This window comes from Oncorhynchus gorbuscha, linkage group LG10 (assembly GCF_021184085.1).
Source record: "Oncorhynchus gorbuscha isolate QuinsamMale2020 ecotype Even-year linkage group LG10, OgorEven_v1.0, whole genome shotgun sequence".
NCBI lineage: Eukaryota > Metazoa > Chordata > Actinopteri > Salmoniformes > Salmonidae > Oncorhynchus > Oncorhynchus gorbuscha.
The window spans coordinates 18,554,498-18,580,035 of NC_060182.1; the positions used below are offsets into that span (position 1 = coordinate 18,554,498).

At 47.0% G+C, this 25,538-nt stretch overlaps 3 protein-coding genes across 10 annotated transcripts in view; all 3 read left to right on the forward strand.

Moving 5' to 3' along the window:
• dnah12 (dynein, axonemal, heavy chain 12) overlaps nt 1-3,250 on the forward strand; it is a 39,084-nt gene extending 35,834 nt beyond the window's left edge. Inside the window, exons 67-72 of the mRNA XM_046365037.1 lie at nt 63-166; nt 290-494; nt 612-749; nt 885-976; nt 1,062-1,129; nt 3,052-3,250. Coding sequence (XP_046220993.1) covers nt 63-166; nt 290-494; nt 612-749; nt 885-976; nt 1,062-1,129; nt 3,052-3,245 — 801 coding nt within the window. The 3' untranslated portion in view covers nt 3,246-3,250. The remainder of the gene's footprint in view (nt 1-62; nt 167-289; nt 495-611; nt 750-884; nt 977-1,061; nt 1,130-3,051) is intronic.
• A 73-nt stretch (nt 3,251-3,323) lies between these two features.
• asb14b (ankyrin repeat and SOCS box containing 14b) lies at nt 3,324-8,078 on the forward strand. Of its 4 annotated transcripts, none has more exons than XM_046365038.1 (11): nt 3,324-4,289; nt 4,419-4,649; nt 4,759-4,814; nt 5,227-5,358; nt 5,435-5,593; nt 5,698-5,943; nt 6,172-6,337; nt 6,443-6,775; nt 6,954-7,155; nt 7,265-7,418; nt 7,541-8,078. In XM_046365038.1, exons 2-11 carry the CDS (start codon nt 4,531-4,533, stop codon nt 7,708-7,710), a joined length of 1,737 nt encoding a protein of 578 aa, XP_046220994.1. In that variant the 5' UTR covers nt 3,324-4,289; nt 4,419-4,530; the 3' UTR covers nt 7,711-8,078. The 4 variants fall into 4 exon arrangements, with proteins under 4 accessions (XP_046220994.1, XP_046220996.1, XP_046220995.1 ...); XM_046365040.1 differs by having other exon boundaries at nt 3,324-3,841; nt 4,484-4,649; XM_046365039.1 differs by having other exon boundaries at nt 3,325-3,695; nt 4,484-4,649.
• Nucleotides 8,079-8,680: 602 nt separating this feature from the next.
• LOC124045619 (protein TASOR-like) lies at nt 8,681-25,219 on the forward strand. 5 transcript variants are annotated; one of them, XM_046365045.1, is made up of 20 exons: nt 8,681-9,119; nt 10,744-10,889; nt 11,345-11,437; nt 11,654-11,726; nt 12,454-12,545; nt 12,794-13,088; nt 13,323-13,428; nt 14,391-14,494; nt 15,168-15,277; nt 15,788-15,860; nt 15,966-16,040; nt 16,163-16,957; nt 17,585-17,874; nt 17,954-19,192; nt 19,648-19,770; nt 21,297-21,456; nt 21,796-21,904; nt 22,668-22,846; nt 22,927-23,061; nt 23,288-25,219. In XM_046365045.1, exons 1-20 carry the CDS (start codon nt 8,810-8,812, stop codon nt 24,643-24,645), a joined length of 5,865 nt encoding a protein of 1,954 aa, XP_046221001.1. In that variant the 5' UTR covers nt 8,681-8,809; the 3' UTR covers nt 24,646-25,219. The 5 variants fall into 5 exon arrangements, with proteins under 5 accessions (XP_046221001.1, XP_046221003.1, XP_046220998.1 ...); XM_046365047.1 differs by having other exon boundaries at nt 22,927-23,028; XM_046365042.1 differs by having other exon boundaries at nt 8,682-9,119; nt 23,285-25,219.
• Nucleotides 25,220-25,538: the final 319 nt, after the last annotated feature.

Sequence of the window (25,538 nt, forward strand, 5' to 3'; positions counted from 1 at the left end):
TGTGCTAAGGTACTGAGAATCAGAGCAGGTGGTCAGTTAGGTCACTTGTCTGTTCTTTGTAGCTTCCAGCGAACTTTGACATCGAGGCTGCTCTGTTGAAGTACCCTGTTCTGTATGAAGAGAGCATGAACACTGTACTGGTGCAGGAGATGGAGCGCTACAACACGTATGTCATCTCATCACCCACCCAAAAAAATAGAACTCAGAAAAACAACTAAATTCTAATGTAGATCTTAATGTAAATGACCAAAACCCACAATAGGATCATATCACTGTCTTGGTCTTCCAGGTTGGCAGTTACGATCCGTGTGAGCCTGCAGAATCTGCTGAAGGCCATCAAGGGCCTGGTGGTGATGGATGCTGAGCTGGAGGCCCTGTCAGGCAGCCTGATGGTGGGCAAGCTGCCAGAGAAGTGGGCTAAACGCTCCTACCCAAGCCTCAAACCCCTGGGCAGCTACATCACAGACTTCCTTGCCAAGCTCAAGTTCCTGCAGGTCAGTCCATTAGCCTCAGTATTGTTTTTAAATCCATCATCAGCATGTATTTGGTTTTCTCATGAAGAGGAAACACTTTGGTTTTGTTTACTAATGTGTTCTCTTTGCCCCCTGCAGGACTGGTATGAGAGCAACAAGCCCCATGTCTTCTGGCTGTCTGGGTTCTTCTTCACCCAGGCCTTCCTGACCGGGGCCATGCAGAACTATGCCAGGAAATACTCCATCCCCATCGACCTGCTCTGCTTCCACTTCCAGGTCACACAAACAGCTGAATTAGAAGAAACTGTTTTTTTGAGGCATTGTTGTAAACAAGTTATTACTTAAAAATGCCCCTCTTCCTCTTGTTTGTCTGTTTTGATTAGCCTTTTCCTTCCCTCTCATTGGTAACAGGTTCTTCCCATCGACACCTCAAACTCCTCTCCTGAGGACGGGGTCTACATCCACGGTCTGTTTTTGGACGGCGCTCGCTGGGACAAGAATAGGTAGAAGACTCTTTCAAACAAGGCTATTCTTTAAATGATACCAGAGGGTGTGCAGTGAACTGAGACTGATCTCTCCCACTCACAGTGGAGTCCTGGCTGAGCAGCATCCCAAGGTTCTTTTTGATACGGTCCCCATTATCTGGATCAAACCAAGTAAGTTTGTCTCTCATTCTCTATGCACTTCCCTCTGTTATTCTCTCTCTCTCTCTCTCTCTCTCTCTCTCTCTCTCTCTCTCTCTCTCTCTCTCTCTCTCTCTCTCTCTCTCTCTCTGACTTCCCTCTGTTATTCTCTCTCTCTTTTCTCTCTAACATCCCTCTGTTATTCTCTCTCTCTCTCTCTCTCTGACATCCCTCTGTTATTCTCTCTCTCTCTGACATCCCTCTGTTATTCTCTCTCTCTCTCTCTCTCTCTGACATCCCTCTGTTATTCTCTCTCTCTCTCTCTCTGACATCCTCTGTTATTCTCTCTCTCTCTCTATCTCTGAGTTCCCTCTGTTATTCTCTGTCTTTCTCTCTCTGACATCCCTCTGTTATTCTCTCTCTCTGACATCCCTCTGTTATTCTCTCTCTCTCTCTCTCTGACATCCCTCTGTTATTCTCTCTCTCTCTCTGACTTCCCTCTTTTATTCTCTCTCTTTCTCTCTCTGACATCCCTCTGTTATTCTCTCTCTCTTTCTCGCTGACATCCCTCTGTTATTCTCTCACTCTCTGACATCCCTCTGTTATTCTCTCTCTCTGACATCCCTCTGTTATTCTCTCTCTCTGACATCCCTCTGTTATTCTCTCACTCTCTCTCTCTCTGACATTCCTCTGTTATTCTCTCGCTCTCTGACATCCCTCTGTTATTCTCTCTCTCTGACATCCCTCTGTTATTCTCTCTCTCTCTCTCTCTCTCTCTCTCTCTCTCTGACATCCCTCTGTTATTCTCTCTCTCTCTCTGACTTCCCTCTTTTATTCTCTCTCTTTCTCTCTCTGACATCCCTCTGTTATTCTCTCTCTCTTTCTCGCTGACATCCCTCTGTTATTCTCTCACTCTCTGACATCCCTCTGTTATTCTCTCTCTCTGACATCCCTCTGTTATTCTCTCTCTCTGACATCCCTCTGTTATTCTCTCACTCTCTCTCTCTCTGACATCCCTCTGTTATTCTCTCGCTCTCTGACATCCCTCTGTTATTCTCTCTCTCTGACATCCCTCTGTTATTCTCTCACTCTCTCTCTCTCTGACATCCCTCTGTTATTCTCTCTCTCTCTGACATCCCTCTGTTATTCTCTCTCTTTCTCTCTCTGACATCCCTCTGTTATTCTCTCTCTCTTTCTCACTCTCTGACATCCCTCTGTCATTCTCTCTCTCTCTCTGACATCCCTCTGTTATTCTCTCTCTCTCTCTCTCTCTCTCTGTCTCTGACATCCCTCTGTTATTCTCTCTCTCTCTCTCTCTCTCTCTCTCTCTCTCTGACATCCCTCTGTCATTCTCTCTCTCTCTGTCTCTGACATCCCTCTGTTATTCTCTCTCTCTCTCTCTCTCTCTCTGACATCCCTCTGTTATTCTCTCTCTCTCTCTCTCTCTCTCTCTCTCTCTCTGTCTCTGACATCCCTCTGTCATTCTCTCTCTCTCTCTCTCTCTCTCTCTCTCTCTCTCTCTCTCTGACATCCCTCTGTTATTCTCTCTCTCTGACATCCCTCTGTTATTCTCTCTCTCTGACATCCCTCTGTTATTCTCTCTCTCTCTCTCTGACATCCCTCTGTTATTCTCTCTCTCTCTCTCTCTCTCTCTCTCTCTGACATCCCTCTGTTATTCTCTCTCTCTCTCTGACATCCCTCTGTTATTCTCTCTCTCTCTCTCTCTGACATCCCTCTGTTATTCTCTCTCTCTCTCTCTCTCTCTCTCTCTGACATCCCTCTGTTATTCTCTCTCTCTCTCTCTCTCTCTCTCTGACATCCCTCTGTTATTCTCTCTCTCTCTGACATCCCTTTGTTATTCTCTCTCTCTCTCTGTTATTCTCTCTCTCTCTCTCTCTCTCTCTCTGACATCCCTCTGTTATTCTCTCTCTCTCTCCCTCACTCTCTCTCTCCAGCGGAGAAGAAAGGCAGTGACCTTCCCCAGACCCTGTATGTGTGTCCGCTGTATAAGACCAGCGAGAGGAAGGGCACCCTGTCCACCACAGGCCACTCTACCAACTTTGTCATCACCATGATGCTGCCCACTAGCAAGCGCCCCCAGCACTGGATCAAGAGAGGCGTGGCCATGCTCTGCCAGTTGGATGACTGAGGACACTGAGGAGTAGGGAAGGACACGCTATTTAACTTTGTCATTACACCGAGACTTCGCTCCCTGGTGGATTCTCTATTCACTTTAATCATATAAAAAAATACTTTGATGTAACTTGTGTGGCTGTTGGTTTTGTTTGGGTCTTTTGAGTGGGAATACATACATACAACACCTGATTAGGACCATAGCAGACCTACAGTATGTGATGCCTGCCTATGGCCACTGGGAGGTGCGTGTGTGTGGGCGTGCGTGCGTGTGTTTGTGTCAATCAGTTGAGCTATGGGTAGAGTTGCAGTGTGCTCAGTGGGTCAGAGCCAGGTGCAGGGTGGGAAGGTCCCGTGATCAGATATAAATAGCTGGGGAGATATACATAGACTTGCTTTGGAAGCTTAGTGTGATTGACCCACTGAAGATTGTAGGGCCATCGGAGAAACAGCCTGTTGACTGAAGGTAAATGGAAAACAAAAGACATAATCCTCTGGGAGGTTTAAGGATGGAATGGTGTGGTGCCTGAATGCCATTGTTCATCTGAAATGGTGTGATATGGTGCCATGTAGTTGTTGAACTTGGAGTGGCCATTGCATGCTCAACCTACAGTAAGTGGCTTGATAACTGTTGAATAATAACTTTTTAAAATCCTTTTTTAATGTTTTATCCACAGTTCCCTATAAAGGCTGATGTAGTTTTCAATGTGCAATACCCAACACTACAGCCACACATATAATGCACCAACCCATGCCTGTTTAGCCTTTATTGCACTATACTGCCATCATCAAAGTCACCCCACAGCAGAGAACTGGGGCAGCTATTTCAAGCAGAACACAACCATTAAGCATGTAAATATACTGTAATGTATCAATGTATTATCTTGTTTTCTACGTATGTGAAATGATAGTCAGCACAAACTCACAAGAATGACAGTGTGCAACATGGCTGCAATGCTCTCCAGTTTTACTGTTGTCTATGAAATGTCTGCCGAGGTCCTGTTGGTATTTGAGGCTGCTGGCTGGTCATGTGTATGGTCCCTGCCCTGGTAGGTAACATGTTGCTTCTGTAGCTCAGTTGGTAGAGCATGGCGCTTATAACGCCAGTGTAGTGGGTTCGATCCCGTAGAATGTATGCACACATGACTGTAGGTAACTAAATGGCATATATTATTATTATTATTATTATGTTGCCCCTTTAAAATAACAGTAGTTGAACAGAGAATGAAGGTTCTTAACATAATGTCTCCCCAGCTCAAGTTAGTAGATTCTTGGTGAGTTGACCCCTCCTGGAGTGACAGATGAACTCCGAGACAGAGGCAGGATATGTTTTTGACCAACCAGAAGAGGACGAGGTCACACAGTATATGATTGAACAGAGCCTTCTGAAATACAACAAGCACAAAGGCTCACTCCCTAAGTAAGACCTCTCAAATGGCAAAATACCTGCTGCTTTATTCTGTGTATACCACATGGGTTAGCTGTGGAATATCCAAGTGATTCTGTGTTTATACATATATTTCACCCAGTGATCCTGCAGGCCCTGAAGGTGATCCTGATGAGGTCTTTACAGTGATAAAGGAAGGTGAGCATGGCTTTTTCCTTATCTTAACTCCTTAATAACTTCTGCTATGTGCGATCATCTCTTTTCCCGTCTCATACATTGTCTGGCCCCTATATGGTGTGTGTGGAGTTGAGTCAGAGGTGGAATAAGATGGAGGGATATGACAGCACTGCCATAGAGGTTACAGCCGGTCTATTGACTTTGGCGCTGTTCCAGTGCAGGATACTAGAGGGCCCAGCAATGAATAACAGTTCTGGTCTTCGGATGCATCTCAATAAATATAATTCCTTTACTTGCCTCATCTCATTTCAGAAAGTGAAAATGTCTTTCACCTGTCCAGTTCTCACACAATTCAACCGAATGAAAAGGACAGGAGAGGTAGCCATGTCAGACTATTGAGATTTACCCCGTACCTGTCTTCCTGTTCTGTTAGGTAATGAGGAGGCCCTAATAAGGCTAGCTGAGCAAACAGGAGCCATGTCCAGAGTAGACGACAGAGGATGGATCCCGTTACATGAGGCCGCAGTGCAGGAGAAGAAAAGTATACTGGAGATCGTCTTCTCAGGTACTGGTTTTGAGACATATCTCAAGGGACTTTCCTGGTCAAATCTAGGTAGTAATATACAGGTTCATGTGTCCAGCTTCCCCCCAGGGCGCAGAGCAGTGCCGGACTCTGAAAGGAGAGACACCTCTCTTCCTGGCTGTAGTGTGCGGCCTGAGGGAAAACGCTACGTTCCTGCTTCAGAACGGATGCTGTCCAGACCTCCAGAACGATGACGAGGAATCTCCACTTGTGGCAGGTATTCAAAATATATCTTAGATGTTCGTAGATTTCGATTTTTGCTTATGGAGCACAACTTGAACCTTCTGCCATTCTTCCTGCTCTGTCACCTATTTCCTACAGCTATAGTAAATGACCAATATGATTGTGCATCGCTCCTGCTTCGCTGCAATGCCAAGGTGGACCAAACAGGAGATCTGGAGCGGACTGCCCTCCATGAGGCATCCCTCCTGGGTCTGGACAATTTTGTTAACCTGCTACTGCATTCCGGAGCCGACCCAAACGCAAGGGATGTTGACAAGCTGACCCCACTGGCACTGGCTGCAGAGACAGGGCACCTTAATGTAGTGGAGGTCCTGCTACAGAAAGGTGTGTGTGTGTGTGTGTGTGTGTGTGTGTGTGTGTGTGTGTGTGTGTGTGTGTGTGTGTGTGTGTGTGTGTGTGTGTGTGTGTGTGTGTGTGTGTGTGTGTGTGTGTGTGTGTGTGTGTGTGTGTGTGTGTGTGTGTGTGTGTGTGTCTGGACCATATGGAGTGATTCACTTTCTGTCTCTCCTCTCTCTCTATCCTTTTCTCTCGCTCTCTCTGTCATTCTGTCAGGAGCCAGTGTGCAGTCTCAGACAGAGGGCTCTGTGCTGTTTGAGGCGGTTGCATCAGGTAATCCTGACATCATCTCTCTGCTGCTGGACTATGGGGCAGAGCCCGACATGCCCAACCACAGTGGGCACCTACCCATCCACCGTGCTGCATATCATGGGCATCTGTTGTGAGTGGAGAAAGATCTTTACTTTATATACCCCTTTTATATTTATTTATTTTTCTGCTGTTAGGAGGTACAGATATTGAAAGGTCTTCTCCTCTCTCTCCTCAGGGTGTTGGAACGGTTGATCTCAGCAACAAAGATGGAGGCAGTGAAGAAGAGTGGTATGAGTCCCCTCCACTCTGCTGCTGCTGGGGGACACACCCAGTGCCTGGAGGTCCTTCTCAATGCAGGCTACGACCCCAACTTCATGCTGCACCCACGCGTGCGCAATAAATACGATGACGAACGCAGGTCGGCTCTCTACTTTGCTGTATCGAACAACGATGTCCAGTCCACCCGTCTGCTGCTGGAGGCTGAGGCCATGGTCAACCAGGACCCTGTCAACTGTCTACAGGTGGCTCTGCGGCTGGGCAACTATGAGCTTATAAACACTCTGCTGAGGTAGGAATCAAATTCAAGTCAAATCAAACTTGATTAAATAAAGTGCATTTCAAAATCTCAATATACTTTACAGTAAAATATATTATGTGAGTGAGAGGAATTAGCCTGTAGTATGTATTTTTGATTAGTGTGTACTGTTAATGTAGGCCTAATTAATTTTGTTGTTCTTATCAATCAGGTACGGTGCTAACGCCAGCTACTATTCTCGTGTCAACACAACACACTTCCCATCAGCACTGCAGTATGCGCTGAAAGATGAGGTCATGCTGAGGATGCTTCTCAACCATGGATACGATGTACAGCGCTGCTTTGACTGTCCCTATGGAGACAGTTCCCATGACTACGCACCCTGGATGACCTCGTTCACCAAAGACATGGTGGTTAGACAACTAGTGCTAAGGAGGAAAACAAACATTATGTGGTCATTGTAAATGTGGTTATTACAAACTCTATCTCTTGTCTCTTTTTTTTCTGTCTGTCTGTCTGTAGTTCTGTGAGGTGATAACAGTCAAGTGGCTGAAACACATCTCGGCACAGGTAGTGCGCATCATGCTAGACTACACAGACCACGTCACCCTCTGTGTCAAACTCAAGGAATGCCTGAAGACACAGAAACAGTGGCCTGAGATATGCTATATCCAAGGTACAATAACGGAACTGCACTGCACAGATGCCTTTTCACAATAACTATTATGTAATTACCATTTGACCAAATTTTTAAGTAAATTCCAGGTAAATAAAGCATGACCCCTAATGCCCCCTCAGAGAATGTGCGCAGCCTGAAGCACCTGTGTCGGCTGTGTATCCGGGACTGCCTGAGCCGTCTGCATCTGCGATCCCCAGCCTTCATCAGCTTCATGCCTCTCCCCACCAGGCTTAAGGACTACCTCCGATACAGAGAGTATGACATCTACAGCAGGGGCAGCCCTGATTGATCATAACATAATGGCACTCTCTAAGAAAGTTCCAGTTCCTTATCAGTTTGTCTGGACCTTGTTTACTTTTGTAAGTGTGTGCCTCTTTAGTTCCTACTCGAGGATCAACAAACAAGCCATATTCTCTCCCTTTTTTCCTACTCTGAATGCATGTCATGTCATAGGCAGCACAATGTGTGTTGCTCCTAGGTTGAGCATTTTGGGTCACTGAACCAACTGGGATAAGCTTGTTTAGTTAAAATTATATTTTTGTATAATTATTGAATTTGTAAGGAATGACACACTTAGGGATTATGTGTAATGTCCTATTTTTATCTTTGATCTATAATAATTGTATTTTGTCATTAAACATTTGAACAGAAGTCTTAGAACTGAGTTCAGAAACCTTATTCTATTTTCATTTACTGACATTGAAATCTATGTCAACTGTTGTGCACACATCATATGCCATCATTGGAGAAGGCATAAAAATCTGAGGAAATAAGATTTTTTTTCTTATAGCAGACTTTCATTTGTCAGATGTCATTCAAATAGACCAGCCAAAACGCAATAAGCATTTCCCAGTCATACCATCAGTCTGTATATCAAATGTCCGACTGAAAGTGGATAGGTCATGGTGTTATTGGGCCTATACTATTTATGGATATTACTTTGATTCAAACAAATGCCTTTTTATGTCAATACGTTATCATGTGTCAGTCACAGACGGTATAAAATCATAACTTTAGAGACAGAAACGGTTTAATTTGACCCAAAAAAATGGTCAAGATTTCTGTAGTGGCCAGGTCTAAGTGGATCCCCCCCCCCCGAGGTAGACAGACAGACAGACACAGACAGACAGACACTAGTTCAGCCAGCTGCTGTCTCAGACACTGAGGTATAATAACGGTCTCAAAGGAAGTTATTCGACTCAAGGGCCTGTAGGAGGCGCGGCTTTGCTTGAATGTAAACAGATTGACGCCAGCGCTTTGCTGTGGTGGAGAAGAAGGCATACGTCATATTCACAATGGCGGAGGCAGGGTGAGGAGTAGAGTGTGTCAGTTAAGTGGCGCAGTAACCAACTACATTGCCCGCGAAAGACGCTAACGGTGCCCGAAAAATGGCCCTGAACCCTGAAGTGGAGAGAAAAACTGACATAGAGTGTCTGAAGACCGGTGAGCTCGACTTGGAGAGCTGCGATAGCAAGACAAATTCGTTGTCAGCCGCCATCTCGGCCACATCCAACCAAAATGGCGATCAGACTGGATGTGAAGACGGTGTAATGCCCGAACAAGAAGCCTCTGAGCGGCGGAGGAGCGGGCAGACTGCCGCGAGAAGCTCCGATAATTCACCTTTACCCGGCCAGAGACAGGCTGAAGAGTTGCCAAGGAGAAATTTTCAGATCCCGAGGAAGATCAAGGAACGGAAAGGTTGTGCCCTTTCTCTAGTACTAGCTAGCTATTTCCAACAGAGGCTGCCCTGTGTTTCATAATTCAAGTGCTGCATGTTGCAGACCCGCGTTCCCTACCGTCAGAATTTAGATTATCTATTGACATGGATTAATGTGATCCATCTTCAGAGGATAGTTATCCTTAGTTTATTGCGCACAAATAAACTATTGCCTTGGTAAAGGTACAATCGCTTCCCGTACTCATCTCGGTCAGCATTGCAGGTAAGTTTCGGCCCAGGCGCGACGAAGAGAAGCACGTGAAGAGATGCTGTTCATCAAGCCTCCATATTACATGGGTCTACATGGAGGCTTGTGGCGAGTGAAATTAGTTTTGATGGTGCTATTCAGCTGAGGATTTTGAAAGCTTGTGGAAAATGAACATAGTAGTAAAGTCCCTTGGGTTGTACACACCACACCCATCTATGGTCTAGGCCTAGACTGGTTACCATGGCCCTTCCATGAATCTCCAGAACATAGTCATCATCCTATATCTTCATTGATTTGATACAGATTATAGTAAACAATTCCAGACCCCATTTGGAGCATTCTGGGGTAGAATACATGTATCTAGCTATACGGTGAGACCATTGGTCAGTCATCCAGGAATAGCCAGACTGGGAGAAGCTGCCAAGAACTGTTTTAGTATTAGCTAGGCTAGTTCATTCTTTAGAATGTTTGCTGTGCTGGTCTTGGCTCTTACATAAGATTAGCTTGAATTGTCATCAGAAAGAGCATCCAATCTATACAAATGGTGCCCACTTTATTCACAGGTTGGTGTGTTTGGTTTTCATAATTGGGGAGATGCCGAATTATGATGCACAGCCTGCATGCAAAATACAATCCATCATACAAGTTTCTATCATGGGCATAGCTACATCAAGTTTAGTTTGATAATATTGTCTCTAGATTCTGGCCTTTGCCATGACGGATATGTGTCATGCATTCTGACTAAATAGTATTTCTACCCATTTTCAGACTGCATGTGCTAGTTTTTTAAATGTTCCCATTCCTTAGTGTGATGTCACTGCATTTGGAAAATAGACTGGTGGGTGAGACTTGGTTGGACATATTGCATCATCATAATTTGGCACAAAGTACACAGAACTTTGCCCCTTTTATCTTGAATTAAACTGACCAGATACCCATCTGGTTCTGTAGCTCAGTTGGTAGAGCATGGCGCTTGTAACGCCAGGGTAGTGGGTTTGATTCCCAGGACCACCCATGCGTAGAATGTATGCACACATGACTGTAAATCGCTTTGGATAAAAGCGTCTGCTAAATGGCATATTATTTGTAGCCTATTGTGTTCTTTAAATTAACAGTGCATACAATTTAACAATGTAATCCAGTCCCTGTTCTATGGCTGTGTTTACACAGGCAGACAATTCTGAGAATTTTTCCTTAAATTATTTTGACCAGTCATGCCAAATCTTTTCACATCAGATATTTTTTAGAGCTGATCTGACTGGTCAAAAGACCAATTAGTGAGCGGGGGAATTGGGCTTCCTATCTGAACGCAGTACAATTTGTGCCAATCACATCCCTGAATGATACTAATCCTCTGTTTCTCTCCTCCCTCTCTTGTCATCCCTGCTCCACGGTAGGCCTGTACCAGTTTCTGGCCCCTGACTCCCGGGAATTTGAGGGCCTTGTGAAGATCCTCTCCTCCTTCTACCTGGATGCATCGTCCAGAGGGACATTCTCCTACTGCAAGGCCAGGCTCATTCACAATGAGCTGCTGGAGAAAGAGGTAGCATCACCAAGCTCAACCACATTATTATCATACTCCCAGCTTTTAAAGATTTTTCTTTTTTTAGAGACTGTTCCCCCCCCATCATATTTAACACAAACCAACCACATGGTACACCAAACTATACAGGAGCCCAGTGGGCTACAACAAATAGGATTTAAAAAAACAATAAGACAGGCCATCAGCTGATCAGTCCGCCTCAGGCTGTTGTCAACAGCATGGCCCAGAGGTCTGTTATAAGAATTCCCATTTGTAATCACTTTAGTCAAATCTCCACTTCCTAATGTTCAAAGAAAAGAAAATGCATACCCGCTGCTGATATTCTCCCCCGACTGGCACAAAACACTAGTTGATAGTTTTGCACGACCAACAACAAATACATACATCCCACCCTTTATATTGTTGTTTGCATTGTTTCTCATGATGCCATATTTTCTCCTGTTTGTGTGTGCCAGTTCATTGAGAAGAGGAGGGAGCTGAAGCAGGAGGGCCGTACAGACCCAGAGCTGGTGGAGTCCTACTGCTTCCTGTTCCCAGACAAGTCCAAGGTGAACCTAAGGGCCTGCCTGCCTCACCAGGCGGTGTGGTATAGCGCCATGATCTAGTACTCTGATCTAATGTTTCTGCTACAGTCTGGATCTTTACAATTGGATTATGCATTCGGCCTACAATTTTGAGTTTGGCTGCTGGGCTCCTGGTTGTTATTTGAAAACCACAGTTTTCTATTTCTTTGTTAGTATGATGAAGTGACGTTCTTTTTCCAGCTCCCGTGGATATGTGAGAAGGGTCTGTCTGTGGGACACTCCAGGATCACTACACTAGGAAATCCTGCTATGGGTGAGTGTGTGTGTGTACTTACTATTGAATGTCATGTATGATATTGTTTTTAGGGAGAGTTTGCAAATGTCCAGAAGGAAGGCTTTTCTCTGTAATGCACTTGTCTAACTGTTCTAGATGTTGGGGGTATGTCAGTTAGACATGGGGTTGTCACCATACCTTATTTTACCAATGCAAAAAGGAAAACACAAAGCAGACTAAACACGTTTGTCCTTTAAAAACCTTCTGTATGTAACATATTGTGTGCTAAACGTTATTCTGGATGTCAACATGTGGCTGTTTTTGTTTCCAACATTCGGACTGTTTTCCTCAGGAAATGTAGTCCACTTAATGTTTTGTTTCCTTTCCATGATACCTCTGAGTTTCGTGTTACTGGTATTGTGACTACCCTGTTAGATGGATGGATCTGCTTTTGAATGTTAAGGTTTAATTGACTCTCTGTAATAGAGGATAATCTGTATGCCTCATTACTGTAAGAGTAGCTTTATCCACTGCCAGACAGCTTAGAATGTCTACCAGATACCATTACATAAGAAGATACCTAATACATGGCCTAGCAACAGCTGAGTATGGTGGAAATGTTTATCACTATCCCTCAAACCTCAGTCATAAACTACAAACCCACACATAGCTATTTCCATTTGTTAGGCAAAAGTTAAAGTTGTCTATGCATGGTTTTTGCCTCCTTAGTATGTTCTTGACTTGCCTTGACTTTTTGTCGTTTCAGGTGTTTATCTGTCTAAATTCTCTGATTTGCTTCAAATGAACCCGTTTGAAGCAGGCAGTTGTGGAGACATTGTCATATTTAAAGTCATGAGGGTAAATGCATCTATCACACTCATTATGGACCCAATTTAAACTATATATGTGTGTGTGTGTGTGCGTGTGTGTGTGTGTGTGTGTGTGTGTGTGTGTGTGTGTGTGTGTGTGTGTGTGTGTGTGTGTGTGTGTGTGTGTGTGTGTGTGTGTGTGTAGTTGCTTACTTTTCAACAGCCTAGCATTATCATCATTGAGTGCAACACCAGTTTCTATAATGTTTGACCCAGTGAGTGTGTTTGTCCCTTCAGGGCCGGCTGAAGAGCATCTTTGAGAACATGCCTAAGAGTGTCCTGGACCCCACACCCAAGTTTGACTGTCACATCTCCAAGAACGCCACGCGGGTCACCTCGTTGCTGTCCTACAGAGCCTTTGAACTCACGCAGCAGTACTTCTATGAGTTTGCTTTTGATGAGATCAAGCCTCGGCCCAGACATGTGTGTCCCTACGCCGTGGTGTCTTTCCAGTACAAAGGCAAGGAGTCTGCTGCTGCACCTATGGCTGCACACAGGTTCAACAGCGCTGTCTGTGAAGGAGGAAGCAAAGGTACACTCCTGTTTCTGCTTCTTTACCTTATCTCTCTGCTTTAGTCTATTTGTATGGACATTTGTATTAAAAATAGAGGCATATTTATTTGTATAATGTAGTTTGATAGCTACCTTGGAAGTTTGGCATACTGTGCCCTTTTTTGACCTGTGACTGTTGACTGGGGCCATTGTTCCTATTGCAATTGTGAAGTGTTTTGAATGCACTTTAAATAATGATTGATTTGCCTGTCAGGGAGGAGTAGCTACACTGTGTGGAGTGGGCCACTGGTGAACAAGGGACAAGAGTTGTGCCAGGTGTCTCTACGCTCCTCTACACGCCACTTCCTCCCTTTCAAACTGTGAGTACCTCTTTATTGTCCGTACATGAAACACATGTATTTGTTATCAAATCAAGTATTATTGGTCACATGTTATTGCGGATGTAGCGAAGTGCTTGTGTTTCTAGCTCAAACAGTGTAGTAATATCTAACAATACACACAAACTTAAAAGTAAAAGAATGGAATTAAGTAATATATAAATATTAGGATGAGCCATGTCGGAGTGTCATAGACTAAAATACAGTATATACATATGAGATGAGTAAAGCAAAAAATATGTAACATTATTAAAGTGAACAGTTTTCCATTATTAAAGTGGCCGGTGATTTCAAGTGTATGTATATAGGGCAGCAGCCTCTAAGGTTCAGGGTTACGTAACAGGGTGGAAGTCGCCTAGTGATGGCTATTTTGATGAGCTTGTGACTAACTGTTTTTCGGTCTATGTCCCAGTGTGATGCACCTGTACTGACTTGGTCTTCTGGATGATCGCGGGGGAAAGGCTGTGGCTTGGGTGGTTGTTGTCCTTGATGAGCTTTTTGGCTATCCTGTGACATTGGGTGCTGTAGTGTCCTAGAGGGCAGGTAGTTTGTCCCCGGTGATGCGTTGGGCAGACCGCACAACCCTCTGGAGAGCCCTGTGGTTGCGGGCGGTGCAGTTGCTGTGCCGGGCGGTGATACAACCCCGATTAGATGCTCTACATTGTGCATCTGTAAGAGTTTGAGGGTTTTAGGCGCTAAGTCAAATTTCTTAAGTCTCCTGAGGTTGAAGAGGCGCTGTTTGCACCACCTTCACCACAGTGTCTGTGTGGGTGGACCATTTCAGTTTGTCAGGGATATAACCTACCTAAAACACGTATTTGTTTTCCATGCCTAAAATGCATCTATTTGTTGTCCGTACCTAAAACATGGATATCAGTAGTAATTCATAGTTAATAAGCATGTTATGAGTACTGTAATAAGTTTATTGTGTGTGCCCTCTGCAGAACGGAGAAGTTGGAGATGAGTATGGGGATGCAGCTGGACCAGGTGAAGAGGAAGATCCCCTCTGTTCTGTTCTCCTGGGACACCTACAGCAGAACCCGGGAAGGTCCGAACCGCTCTACCCCTCTCCTCTATTCTACTCTACTTCTGCTCTCCTCCTTCTATTCTCCTTCTATTCCTCCTCTATTCTCCTTCTAATCCTCTACTCTCCTTCTAATCCTCTACTCTCCTCTCCTTCCTTCTAATCCTCTACTCCTCTCCTCCTATCGAGCCTTAGATCTAGTCTGGTTAATCTATACTCCAAGACCAAGACAACAGTCCATAGATGCTATAGAACAACATGACAACACTTAACAGTCCCTCCAATATTTTGCATTGTGTATGTGTGATGCTTGCTTTTACTGTCAATTCTGACATTCTAAATGACAATTTGCAATCATTTTGTCCAATTTGTCACATGCGCTGCTGAGGAAAAAAGCTTGTTGACCTGTTCTTTGAGCCATTTTATGTGCTAAAAGTACAGTGATTGCTTAAAATTGCGAACCCTCTTTTTCTAGTGAGGCGAATGGAAAGTTGTATGCGGTACTGTTGCGACGATTTGAGTTTTATGCGGTGATTGGTCAGATTTGCAAGCCCTCGCATAATATTGTGCTTGCTAAATCTTGGAGGGACTGACTTACTCTGACTAACAACAATGTAAGACCTATCACCCGGAATCACTGTGTGGTTGTTTTAACTTTGGAGTGGAACTTGTTCTGACCGAGCTGTGTGTGTTTCAGTGCTGAAGTGTGGGATCTACTGCAGCCTGTTTGAGGTGGTGGATGGGAAGGGTAAAGCGACCAGCAGCACTCTCTCAGGACTCATACATAAACTGGAGAGAGAGCGGATGGTGAGTCACTCCCTGACAGTCCCTCTGCAGGATGTTTTAATGGACCGTGTTTAATGATTACACAGCAACACTAGACTGGGTAGGGAGTGGATGTATCGTGGATCGTTATGTTACACACCCAGGCTTTCACATGGGTTGTCATTACTTTGGTCCCCCATAATGTTTGATATGTAGGTCAGCTAACTGGTCAGTTCCCTAGAAATGGGCATGTCTTGAAGACTGGTTGTCATTTGGTTTCCATATTTGTTTAAAGATAGAGCTAATACCAATCAGGGAATTCCCATGCCATATTTGTTTAAAGATAGAGCTAATGCCAATCAGGGAATTCCCATGCCATATTTACATTTACATTTGAGTCATTTATCAGACGCTCTTATCCAGAGCGTCTGCTAAATATTTGAAATGGATTGTCCCTGTTTTACGTGTGAATTTCTGTAGTTGCACAGCTGCACTGAATGAAAAGAGTTTGTTTAGATGTATTGAATGTTAACGTCTCCTCCTCCTGTGTAGGTGCTGGTGAAGCCGTTAGTTGATAAAGGCTTTCTCTTCCTCTTGTCATCTACTCAGATGTTCAATCCCAACGGTACGTCCTCTCTCTCCTTATCTCAGGTGTCTCCGACTCTTTCCATTGATCGGACATGTTGTTCTTCGTGTGGGTTAATTCTGAGGGAGTTGTTTTGTATTCTAGAACGTCGGGGGAGGGTTGAGAAGAGCCTGCAGGCACTGTTTGTCTTTCAGGAGTTCAGGGGAGTCACCAAGTTCAGTAAGTATTCTAAAATGTCCTTCCTCAACCACAGTTACATATTGAATGTCAGGAACAGCCTTTATGAGCAGTATGTTACTTATGTCTGCCTCCCCCGTTGACCATGTCCCTGCCTCCCCCAGCGCCCAGAATGTCAGAGCAGGAGCCCCTGTCAGCTGAGCCCCTGCCCCCCCTCCTGGCCTCCATGGACCCCTTCATTCCAGCCCTGCACTACGCCTTGCTCAAGATGCGCTCCACCCCCGATAACAAGCACCTCAGCACCGTGGTGGAGCGCCAGGCCCTAGACTACCTGACCAGGAGGGACAGCGGCCGGGCCTTCCTCCTCCCAGAGTACCAACAGAACCTGGACGAGAGGGGCAATGTGCACCCTGCGCCCCGCCCCAAATCCAACATGGAGGGCCTGCTGCGTTCCTACCTACACGGCCTCTCCTCGGCCTATGTCCTTCCCATTGTCAAGGCCAGGGACATGATGGACAGGATCAACCAGCCCCCGCCTGCCCCAGCTCCAACTGTCCCGGACTACAGCCCTGTGTCAGACTGGGGAGGGTCAGGAGGGTCGGACAGACCAGAGAGGGTGGAGAGGCAACCTCTAGAGAGACCAGAGAGCAGCAGGAGGAGAGGGGGGCCGTCCCAGACACATTCTAACGGGGCCGCAGCAGGGACAGGGGCCCCGCCCCAGAGGTCCAGGTTGGCCCAGAGTGAGTACGATAAGGACAAGATGAAAGAGTTGCTGAAGCTGATCCAGCTGCATAAGGCCCTGGTGAAGGAGCCAGGAGGGAAGGAGAGGGCAGAGGGGGGTGACGAGGGGGCCTGGGAGGGCCCCCACGGCCTGAAGAGGAAACTAGAGGAGGACGAATCAGGGGCCATGTCTAAATACCTACGAGGAGCCCACTTCAGCAATGGAGAGCCCAGTAGAGGTGAGACTGGTTTCTGTGTGGGAGAGGCGTGAGTCTGTGTAGTAGAGGTGAGACTGGTTTCTGTGTGGGAGAGGCGTGAGTCTGTGTGGGAGAGGCGTGAGTCTGTGTGGGAGAGGCGTGAGTCTGTGTGGGAGAGGCGTGAGTCTGTGTGGGAGAGGCGTGAGTCTGTGTGGGAGAGGCGTGAGTCTGTGTGGGAGAGGCGTGAGTCTGTGTGGGAGAGGCGTGAGTCTGTGTGGGAGAGGCGTGAGTCTGTGTGGGAGAGGCGTGAGTCTGTGTGGGAGAGGCGTGAGTCTGTGTGGGAGAGGCGTGAGTCTGTGTGGGAGAGGCGTGAGTCTGTGTGGGAGAGGCGTGAGTCTGTGTGGGAGAGGCGTGAGTCTGTGTGGGAGACTGGAAGAATAAGGGAAAGAAAAGTGGGAGGGAGACAGTTTGGTAGGGAGTTGTATGGACTGAGCAAGTTAACTTTAATGTTTCAACTTTTGGATGCCAACCACAGAGAATATTGCCATTTTAAAACTAGGCCTTTTTCATAAATAATATCCTTACGGTTGTGTTTTTTAAAAGCCTACCTTTGTAAGCCTGATAAGTAAGGCTTCATCCCTATTAGCCCCACTGTCTTTGTCCTCCCAGTAGCCCAGGGGGAGGAGGTAGAGAACTACAACCTGGCAGCAGTAATGGAGAGCATGGGGATCTATGACACTGACCTGAGGGACAGGGGAAACACTTCCCAGGCCTCCTCAGCCAACGAGACACAGCGCCTGCTCAAGATCCTGCTCTCCACCCTCAACAAGGCCATGGTTCAAGGTGCTGCCGCGGCCCCCACCGACCTGCCTGACCACGTGGAGTCCTCCACGGAGAACCCCCTGACTGGAGCTCTGATTGAAGGGCGAGTGGAGCATGCCCGACAGGACTTCTTTGAGGTGAGATGCGTTTGTAGGAGGAAAAAAATGAAGTATGGACTGGTGTTTGATGTGACTGACCATGTTGTTGTGTGTTTAGGAGCAGGCTGTGTGCAGTCTGACCAGCCCCTTTAGCACTGACTCTCCAGGACAACAGCCACACACCTCAGACAACCCATCACTCACCTGGGAACTGGCCTCTCACACAGAAAAACCTATCCCCTTCTTTGAATCTCAGAACGACAGCAACTTTGAGCAGAGGGGAGGTCTGGAGGGGGGTGAGAGAGGTCTGAGAGGTGCCTCTGTGGAGCAGGAGAGGGTAACCAAGGAAGCCCCAATAGAGAGGGGAGCCAAGGGGGCTTCCTTGGAGAGGGAGATGGCTCTGAGGGGAGCTTTTCTGGAAGGTGGAGCCAGGGACACCTCCCGAGAGGGGGAAAGCAAGGTGGAGAAGCCAGCCAGGGGTGTTTCTCTGGAGAGGGTAGCCAGGCCGTCCAGCACTCTGGACACTATCGTAAGCCAGGAGCTCCACTGCCTTTCCAACTCCATCCAGGGCCTCATGGACAACCAGAAGATCTACTACAACTCCCAGCTGCCCCCACGGCTGTCTCCACGCCACACCTGGCAGCCCAACAGCTCATTCTCAGACTTTGTGGCTCCCTATGTTGTGTCTGTCCCTGTTCAGGGCCACGTCAATACCCTGTGTGAGCGAATGGGCCGACTAGTACCCAAACCTCGCCACACAGACTCTGCTAAAACACCTGGGGCCCGTTCTACCCTCCATGTTCCCTCCGCCACTACCCATCCTATTCCTTCTTTCCCTCCCCCGCCCCATTCTCTCTCCTCAATCCCTCCCCTTCCTTCCATGCATCACCTTCCACCCCCGCCTGCCCTCGTCCACTCTCCTGCCCCTGTCCTCATCACGTCCCCCACTGCCAAGCCTGTCCCCAAAACCAAAGCACAGCCCCCTCAGGCTAAGAGCTCTTCTTCCCAGAACCGGCCCAAACCGGTCCCATTCAAACAGACCCACAAGAACCCCTCTGCAGCACAGAAGCCCTCCACAGAGAGGAAGTCAGAACCATCTGCCTCAAAGAGAGAGGTCTACTCTCCCCAGGCCTCAATGGACTCCTCAGACTCCACCCCAAAACGGCCTAAACAAGATGCCATCACAGCCCCCTCTCCCCTTACCCCGGCGTCAGCCGCTGGACTACTGATGGGCCAGCTGAAGCCTGAGGTGTTCAGCAGCCTGGTGGAGATCTTCAAGGATGTGCAGAGGAACACGGTCAGATTCTACATCCACTCTGGAGAGGAGGAGGAGAGTGACATCTGTGTGGAGATCAAGGTACTGTAGGCTTCAGTAATGATCAACACTCATGTCCATGTTTGCCCCACGTAAGAAGAGATTCGTTCTCACTGATTGAGCAAACACTTCACCAATACCTCTATTCAAGCTTTCTCTGACACGGGCACTGCATTATCAGCTGTAATTATCTGCACTGTGATGGGACAATCAGTGTTCCCTCGTGTTGTTGATCTGAAAACATGTTAAACTGACGTTGTCCTCTGGAGGACGAGTAGAGACACTTCACACTTTTTTTTACTGCAACAAGAACACTTTATGGCTGTCTGCATTCTCTGCCATATTAAATTGTAGTACATTACTGAGATAATATTGCACCACTATTCTGTCTTCCTCACCCCCCATCTGTCTGCCCCTTGTTAATTTGGTTTTGTGTTGTGCTGCTGACTTCTGTTCCTGTTTTTAAACTCCCTCTTTCTGTCTCATCCCTGTGACAGGAGTACTTGCTGAGCCTGGGCAACACGGAGTGTAACCCACAGATGTTCCTGGAGAATAACAGCAGTCTGGATAAGTTGCTCATCGTCATTCAGAACGAGGACATCTCAGCCCACGTCAACAAGGTAACATTACCATCCTGGCTGGCTGCTAGGATGAGTCAATATTGCCTCGGCACCAGACAGAATGTTGTCTGCATGGGGAGAATTCTCCTCAGCCCCCAGAAAATAGTGGAATTCTAATTGGACCTGTTGAATTGATTTTAAATCCACCAAAAACAACAGATCCTTTCGGTCATGTAGTGTATGTGGACAGCTGCTCATCAAACATCTCGTCCCAAAATCATGGGCATTAATATGGAGTTTGTCCCCCCTTTGCTGCTATAACAGCCTCTTCTGGGAAGTCTTTCAACTAGATGTTGGAAATTACTGTGGGGACCTGCTTCCATTCAGCCACGAGCATTAGTGAGTTTGGGCACTGATGTTGGGCAATTAGGCTTGGCTCGCAGCCGGCGTTGCAATTTATCCCAAAAGTTTTCGATGGGGTTGAGGTCAGGGCTCTGTGGAGGCCAGTCAAGTTCTTCCACATCGATCTCGGCAAACCATTTCTGTATGGACCTCTCTTTGTGCACAGGGGCATTGTCATGTTGAAACAGAAAAGATCCTTCCCCAAACTGCTGCCCCAAAGTTGGAAACACATAATCGTCTAGAATGTCATTGTATGCTGTAGCATTAAGATTTCCCTTCACTGGAACTAAGGGGCCTAGCCTGAACCATGAAAAACAGCCTCAGACCATTATTCCTCCTCTACCAAACTTTACAGTTGGCACTATGCATTCGGGCACGTAGCATTCTCTTAGTCCGTCGGACTGCCAGATGGTGAAGCGTGATTCGTCACTCCAGAGAATGCATTTCTACTGCTCCACAGTCCAATGACGGCGAGCTTCACACCACCCCAGAGCCGATGCCTGACATTGAGCGTGGTGATCTGAGGCTTGTGTGCGGCTGCTCGGCCATGGAAACCCATTTCATGAAGCTCCCAACGAACAGTTATTGTTCTGACATTGCTTCCAAAGGCAGTTTGGAACTTGGTGGTGAGTGTTGCAACCGGGGGCAGGTTTTTTTTATGCACTTCAGCAGTTGGCGGCCCCGTTCTGTGAGCTTCTGTGACCTACCAAATCGTGGGTGAGCTGTTGTTGCTCCGAAACGTTTCCACTTCACAATAACAGCACTTACAGTTGAGCAGGGCAGAAATTTGATGGACTGACTTGTTGGAAAGGTGGCATCCTATGACGGTTCCACGTTGAAAGTCACTGAGCTCTTCAGTAAGGCCATTCTACTACCAAAGCTGGTCTATGGAGATTGCATGGCTGTGTGCTCGGTTTTATACACCTGTCAGCAACGTGTGTGGCTGAAATAGACGATTCAACATATTTGAAGGGGTGTCCACCTACTTTTGTATGTATATAGTGTAAACAGTGTCATTTTAATTGAATATATAGACCGAGCTGGATGACATGATCTTCATGGCAACTAGTCTAGACAGTCATCACCTCTGTCTCACACAAATGTTCATTTCGATGTTAAGGATGAATTTAAAGCTGTATGTGTCTTATTTAAAGGTTGATTCTGAACCATGTTCCCCCTGTCAGATCCCAGCTCTGGTGTCATTGAAGAAGCTCTCCACTGTGAGCTTTGCAGGAGTTGACAGTCTGGACGATGTGAAGAACCACACCTACAATGAGCTCTTCGTCTCTGGAGGATTCATAGTGTCTGACGAGTTTGTCCTCAACCCAGACTTCATAACCCACGGTGAGTCTGCTGAAGCAGTCTTGTTTCTGACCTTGTTTCTTTCTATACAGTTGGATACATTCCACAGTGACTGGGGATTGTGTTTGTTAATTAGATCCATCTACATTCTAATTGGAAACAGTATTTGGCCAGTTCTTTTTTTCCCCTTACAATTCAATCATTGTTTTATGTACCATGTAGCTGTGCCATTCCATTCTGGTTAAGGAATATATATATAGTTATATATTGACTACAGATGGAAAGGGAAAAGACAACTCATGACTGGTCATTGATTTGATGGGATCAGCGTGTGTTGTGTTCCCTGTGCAGACTGGTGTTGTTATTGTGTTCCCTGTGCAGACCGGTTGCAGGCGTTCCTGCGGTTCCTAGAGGAGCAGAGCTCTCCAGAGAACCCCTGGCAGTGGAAGATTCACAATAAGTCTCAGAAGAAACTCAAAGAGCTGGGCAGGTCAGTAACTATCTCTACCATTCAGCATGACCCGAGACATTGACCTCTCTCAATCCATTCAGTAACTACCTCCATCCTATAGGACTGCCAAGTCAACCAATTAGGAACGTCTCTGAGAAGTCCAAAGTAGTAGTAGTGACTGTTTTACATTTTATATTTTATTAGGATTTATTAGCTGTTGCAGAAGCTATTCTTCCTGGAGTCCACACAAAACATGAAACATAATACAGAATGACATAATACCAGAACATCATTAGACAAGGACACAAGGACAGAACTATATACATTTTATTAAAGGCACACGTAGCCTACATATTAATACATACACACAAACTAGCTAGGTCAAATAGGGGAGAGGTGTTGCTTTATCTGTTTTCTGAAACCAGGTTTGCTGTTTATTTCAGCAATATGAGAAGGAAGGAAGTTCCATGCAATAAGGGCTCTATATAATACTGTACGCTTTCTTGAATTTGTTCTGGATTTGTGGACTGTGAAAAGACTCCTGGTGGGATAAGTGTGGGCCAGCTGCAGCTTAACTAGGTCTTTCCTTGCGGCACTGGACCACTCAACTGGACAATAATCCAGATTAGACAAGACTAGAGCCTACAGAACTTTCTTTTTGGAGTGTGGTGTCAAGGCTGAAAAACTAAACACACAATCATATTATCATGCTTTCATCCAATACTTTTTTTGTGTGCTTTTTGTCTTACCTATTCAGACTGTTTTAGTAACAGACAGCCCCACCTCCTCTCTCCTCTTATAGGTTGAACAGTGATGCCATGGCTCTCCTCAACCTGCTGACAGCCTATCAGAAGAAGCACCTGGTGGAGTTCTTGCCTTACCACGAGTGTGACGCCCAATCACGTCAGGCCCCTGATCTGGACTGCCTGGTCAAGCTCCAGGCTAACCACACCCAGCACCGCCACTTTATCTTCCTCACAGGTACCACAGCATCGTCTCCTAACCCTCGGTGGTACAGTATGTGTATTAACTGACCAGCCCTGTCTTGTTTGTCCCTCCAGAGAGGCGCTTTGAGATGTTCATGCAGTACTCCAGGAACGGCATAGTGATCGCCAGCATTGATGACATCATGACCAGTTTCCACAGCCTGATTGGCTCCAGAGGTCAGAAACAACTGCCCACACCGCCCTCCACTGGTGGGTGATGTCAACAACTTCACAATTACATTGCTCTTTGGCACTGTTTTAAGTACTATCATTTGCATCTCTTTCCTTGAAGTGAAGTCCAAGTGTTTTATGGTCAAATTGTCAGTATTGAATACATCAATCTTTTCCCCTGTCCCTTTATCTACTCCCCTCTCCTCTTCTCCCCCCTCTCCTCTTCCTCGCTTCCCCTCTACTCCGTCTCTTCCTCTCTCAGTAGTGCATGATGAGTGTATAGAAGAGGATATGTCGCTGGACTCTGATGACGACAGCCACAACCAGGTGATCGTAGAGCATCCTGCCCAATCCCAGGAGGGGGTAGCAGCAGCGGGCATGGGGGACTCAACCCAGCAGCCCCCCTTACCAGAGTCAGATGAGTTCCGCCCCCCTCTCCCCGACCAGCTCAACACCCCTGGCCGACACACCCCCTCCATCTCCTACTCCAGCAGAACCCCCAACCTGTCCAACTTCGCTGCTCTCAAATCTGCCATCTCCCAGTTCAAAGCCTCCAACCAGATTGGTAGGGCGGACATAGGCAGCACTTCGCCAGGAGGGTTTTCTGTCAACCCCCACCAGAGCTTCCTGTGTCCGTCTACCCAGTGGGTGTCCTACTCTGGCTCCTCCGGCTACACTGCCTCCCCAGCCTACCCCGCCTCGCCCTGTAGCACCACCCAAGAACAGGACTACAGAAACCCAGCCGCAGTACCTACTACAGCCCCAGGTTCCACTCTGACCAGCCAGGCTCCCCTCACCCTACCGGACATCCCCCAGCCTCCCCCGCTTCCTCCACATCTCAAGATGGGTGGGACTCTGTCCCAGTCGTTTAGCCTACCTGGCTCTGTTAGTGGAGCGGCCGGGGTTGGTGTTGGAGCATCTATCTCCACAGTCAGCAGCACTAGCACTCTGCCCATCACAGCCATAGTGGCCTCTTCCTCTTCTCTCTCCACTGCACTAACATACTCCGACCCTACTGTTGCCACCACAGCCTCTTTAGGCCTGGACTACACTCAGAGCGACATGGTCCAGCTTGGCTACCCGGCAGCGGTCAGCTCCAGCGCTAACGGGACCCCCACCCAGCAGGGGGACAGGAGACTCAGTGGGCCCGGGGAGAGCCCATGGGGGTTAGGAGGAGGAACCCCTAACAGCCAGGGAGGGGCCAGGCCTGGCTCTGTCTCCCATAGCAGTCTCACCCAAGGTGGGGAGAGGGAGAGGACAGGCACTCCTGGTGGCAGTACCCCTGGAAGTCAGGGGGGCAGGACTCCAGTGAACAGTTTAGAAAGCCTTGGAGTGGGTATGGGTGTTCCCTCTGTGGCCACCAGGGGGGGCTCAATAGCTAGGCCCATGCTGCCCATCCATGGGACTGGAGGCAGTCGAGGTGGAGAGGCCAGTGTCCAGCCACTCAGCGGTGGTGGCTACGGCTGTTTAGGTGCCATGCCTGGACAGATGGGCATGGGACGCGGCGGCATGGGACGCGGCGGCATGGGACGCGGGGGTATGGGTCCCGGGTCGTTAGGGGGGGTACAGAGGGAGAGGAGCCCCACAGAGAGGCCCCTGGCCCAGGCCAGGAGTGGGACCTGAACGGCCGGATGGAGGTGGACCCTGCGGACCCTCCTGGGGTTACCCGAAGGGGAGGGGAGGGGGACAAGATTACTACTCAGATTACACATACTCACACAACTACTCCCCCTGAACAGACAATCATGATTACAGAGGGGGGAATGGACATGCCACACTCAGAGACTGGTAGAGCTGTCTGAATGTACATATTGACTTGTCATAAACACTTTGAATTGATAATGATCAGAAGGATCCTGTTTTTTTTACAAATAAACTTGATACAGGCAGTGCCGAGTGTCGATACTGTCGTAACCGTACGCTCTTTACATGTAAGCTGTTTCAAACCCCTGTTCCGACCACTATATTTATAATTGTCAAGAAATGTAATGGCCTTCCAAGCGTCTCGGTTTTGTTTTATTTTTTTATTCTTTTATTTTATTTTTTCGGTTTGTGAACAAGGGGAGAAAGGCAGACTATTTTTTTAAAGAAAGAAAAAAGATCAGTGAAAGGCACCACTTTCGCTGTTGGTTTTCTTTTTTACATCCTTGGTTGTTCCCCCCCAAAAGATCTATTAAAATAAACATGTTTCAAATCATATGTTGCTTTTATGACTTTTAGCATGATCATGATGACTAGCAATCAAAAAGCATGCTCCACAGCTGTCACCACCTGTTATTGGGCTTTCTTTTAATACTTCTAGTATACCCCCTTCAGGTCTATCCCTCAGTTTAATGATGAATGAATAGTCCTGACAGCCTATTGGACAGATGAGGCTTAGCCTATCGTGGAGGTGTCCAGCTTCTTAACTCTAAAGGGATGGATTGTTGTAGAAAAAAATGTGTACTAACATTTTGGTATGGAGTGCTAAGAACTTCCATGAATCTATAACTGATATCTGTCGTAGGTAGCCCGTC

What these genes read in the sequence shown, in the direction of transcription:
- LOC124045619 (XM_046365042.1), top strand. Translation starts at nt 8,810, where the DNA reads ATGGCCCTGAACCCTGAAGTGGAGAGAAAAACTGACATAGAGTGTCTG. An exon ending in CTACAGCAGAACCCGGGAAG is followed by an intron (nt 14,495 to 15,167) that starts GTCCGAACCGCT and finishes TGTGTGTTTCAG; the next exon opens with TGCTGAAGTGTGGGATCTAC. An exon ending in CAATGGAGAGCCCAGTAGAG is followed by an intron (nt 16,958 to 17,584) that starts GTGAGACTGGTT and finishes TTGTCCTCCCAG; the next exon opens with TAGCCCAGGGGGAGGAGGTA.
- asb14b (XM_046365038.1), top strand. Translation starts at nt 4,531, where the DNA reads ATGAACTCCGAGACAGAGGCAGGATATGTTTTTGACCAACCAGAAGAG. An exon ending in CACAAAGGCTCACTCCCTAA is followed by an intron (nt 4,650 to 4,758) that starts GTAAGACCTCTC and finishes TATTTCACCCAG; the next exon opens with TGATCCTGCAGGCCCTGAAG. An exon ending in CTTTACAGTGATAAAGGAAG is followed by an intron (nt 4,815 to 5,226) that starts GTGAGCATGGCT and finishes CTGTTCTGTTAG; the next exon opens with GTAATGAGGAGGCCCTAATA.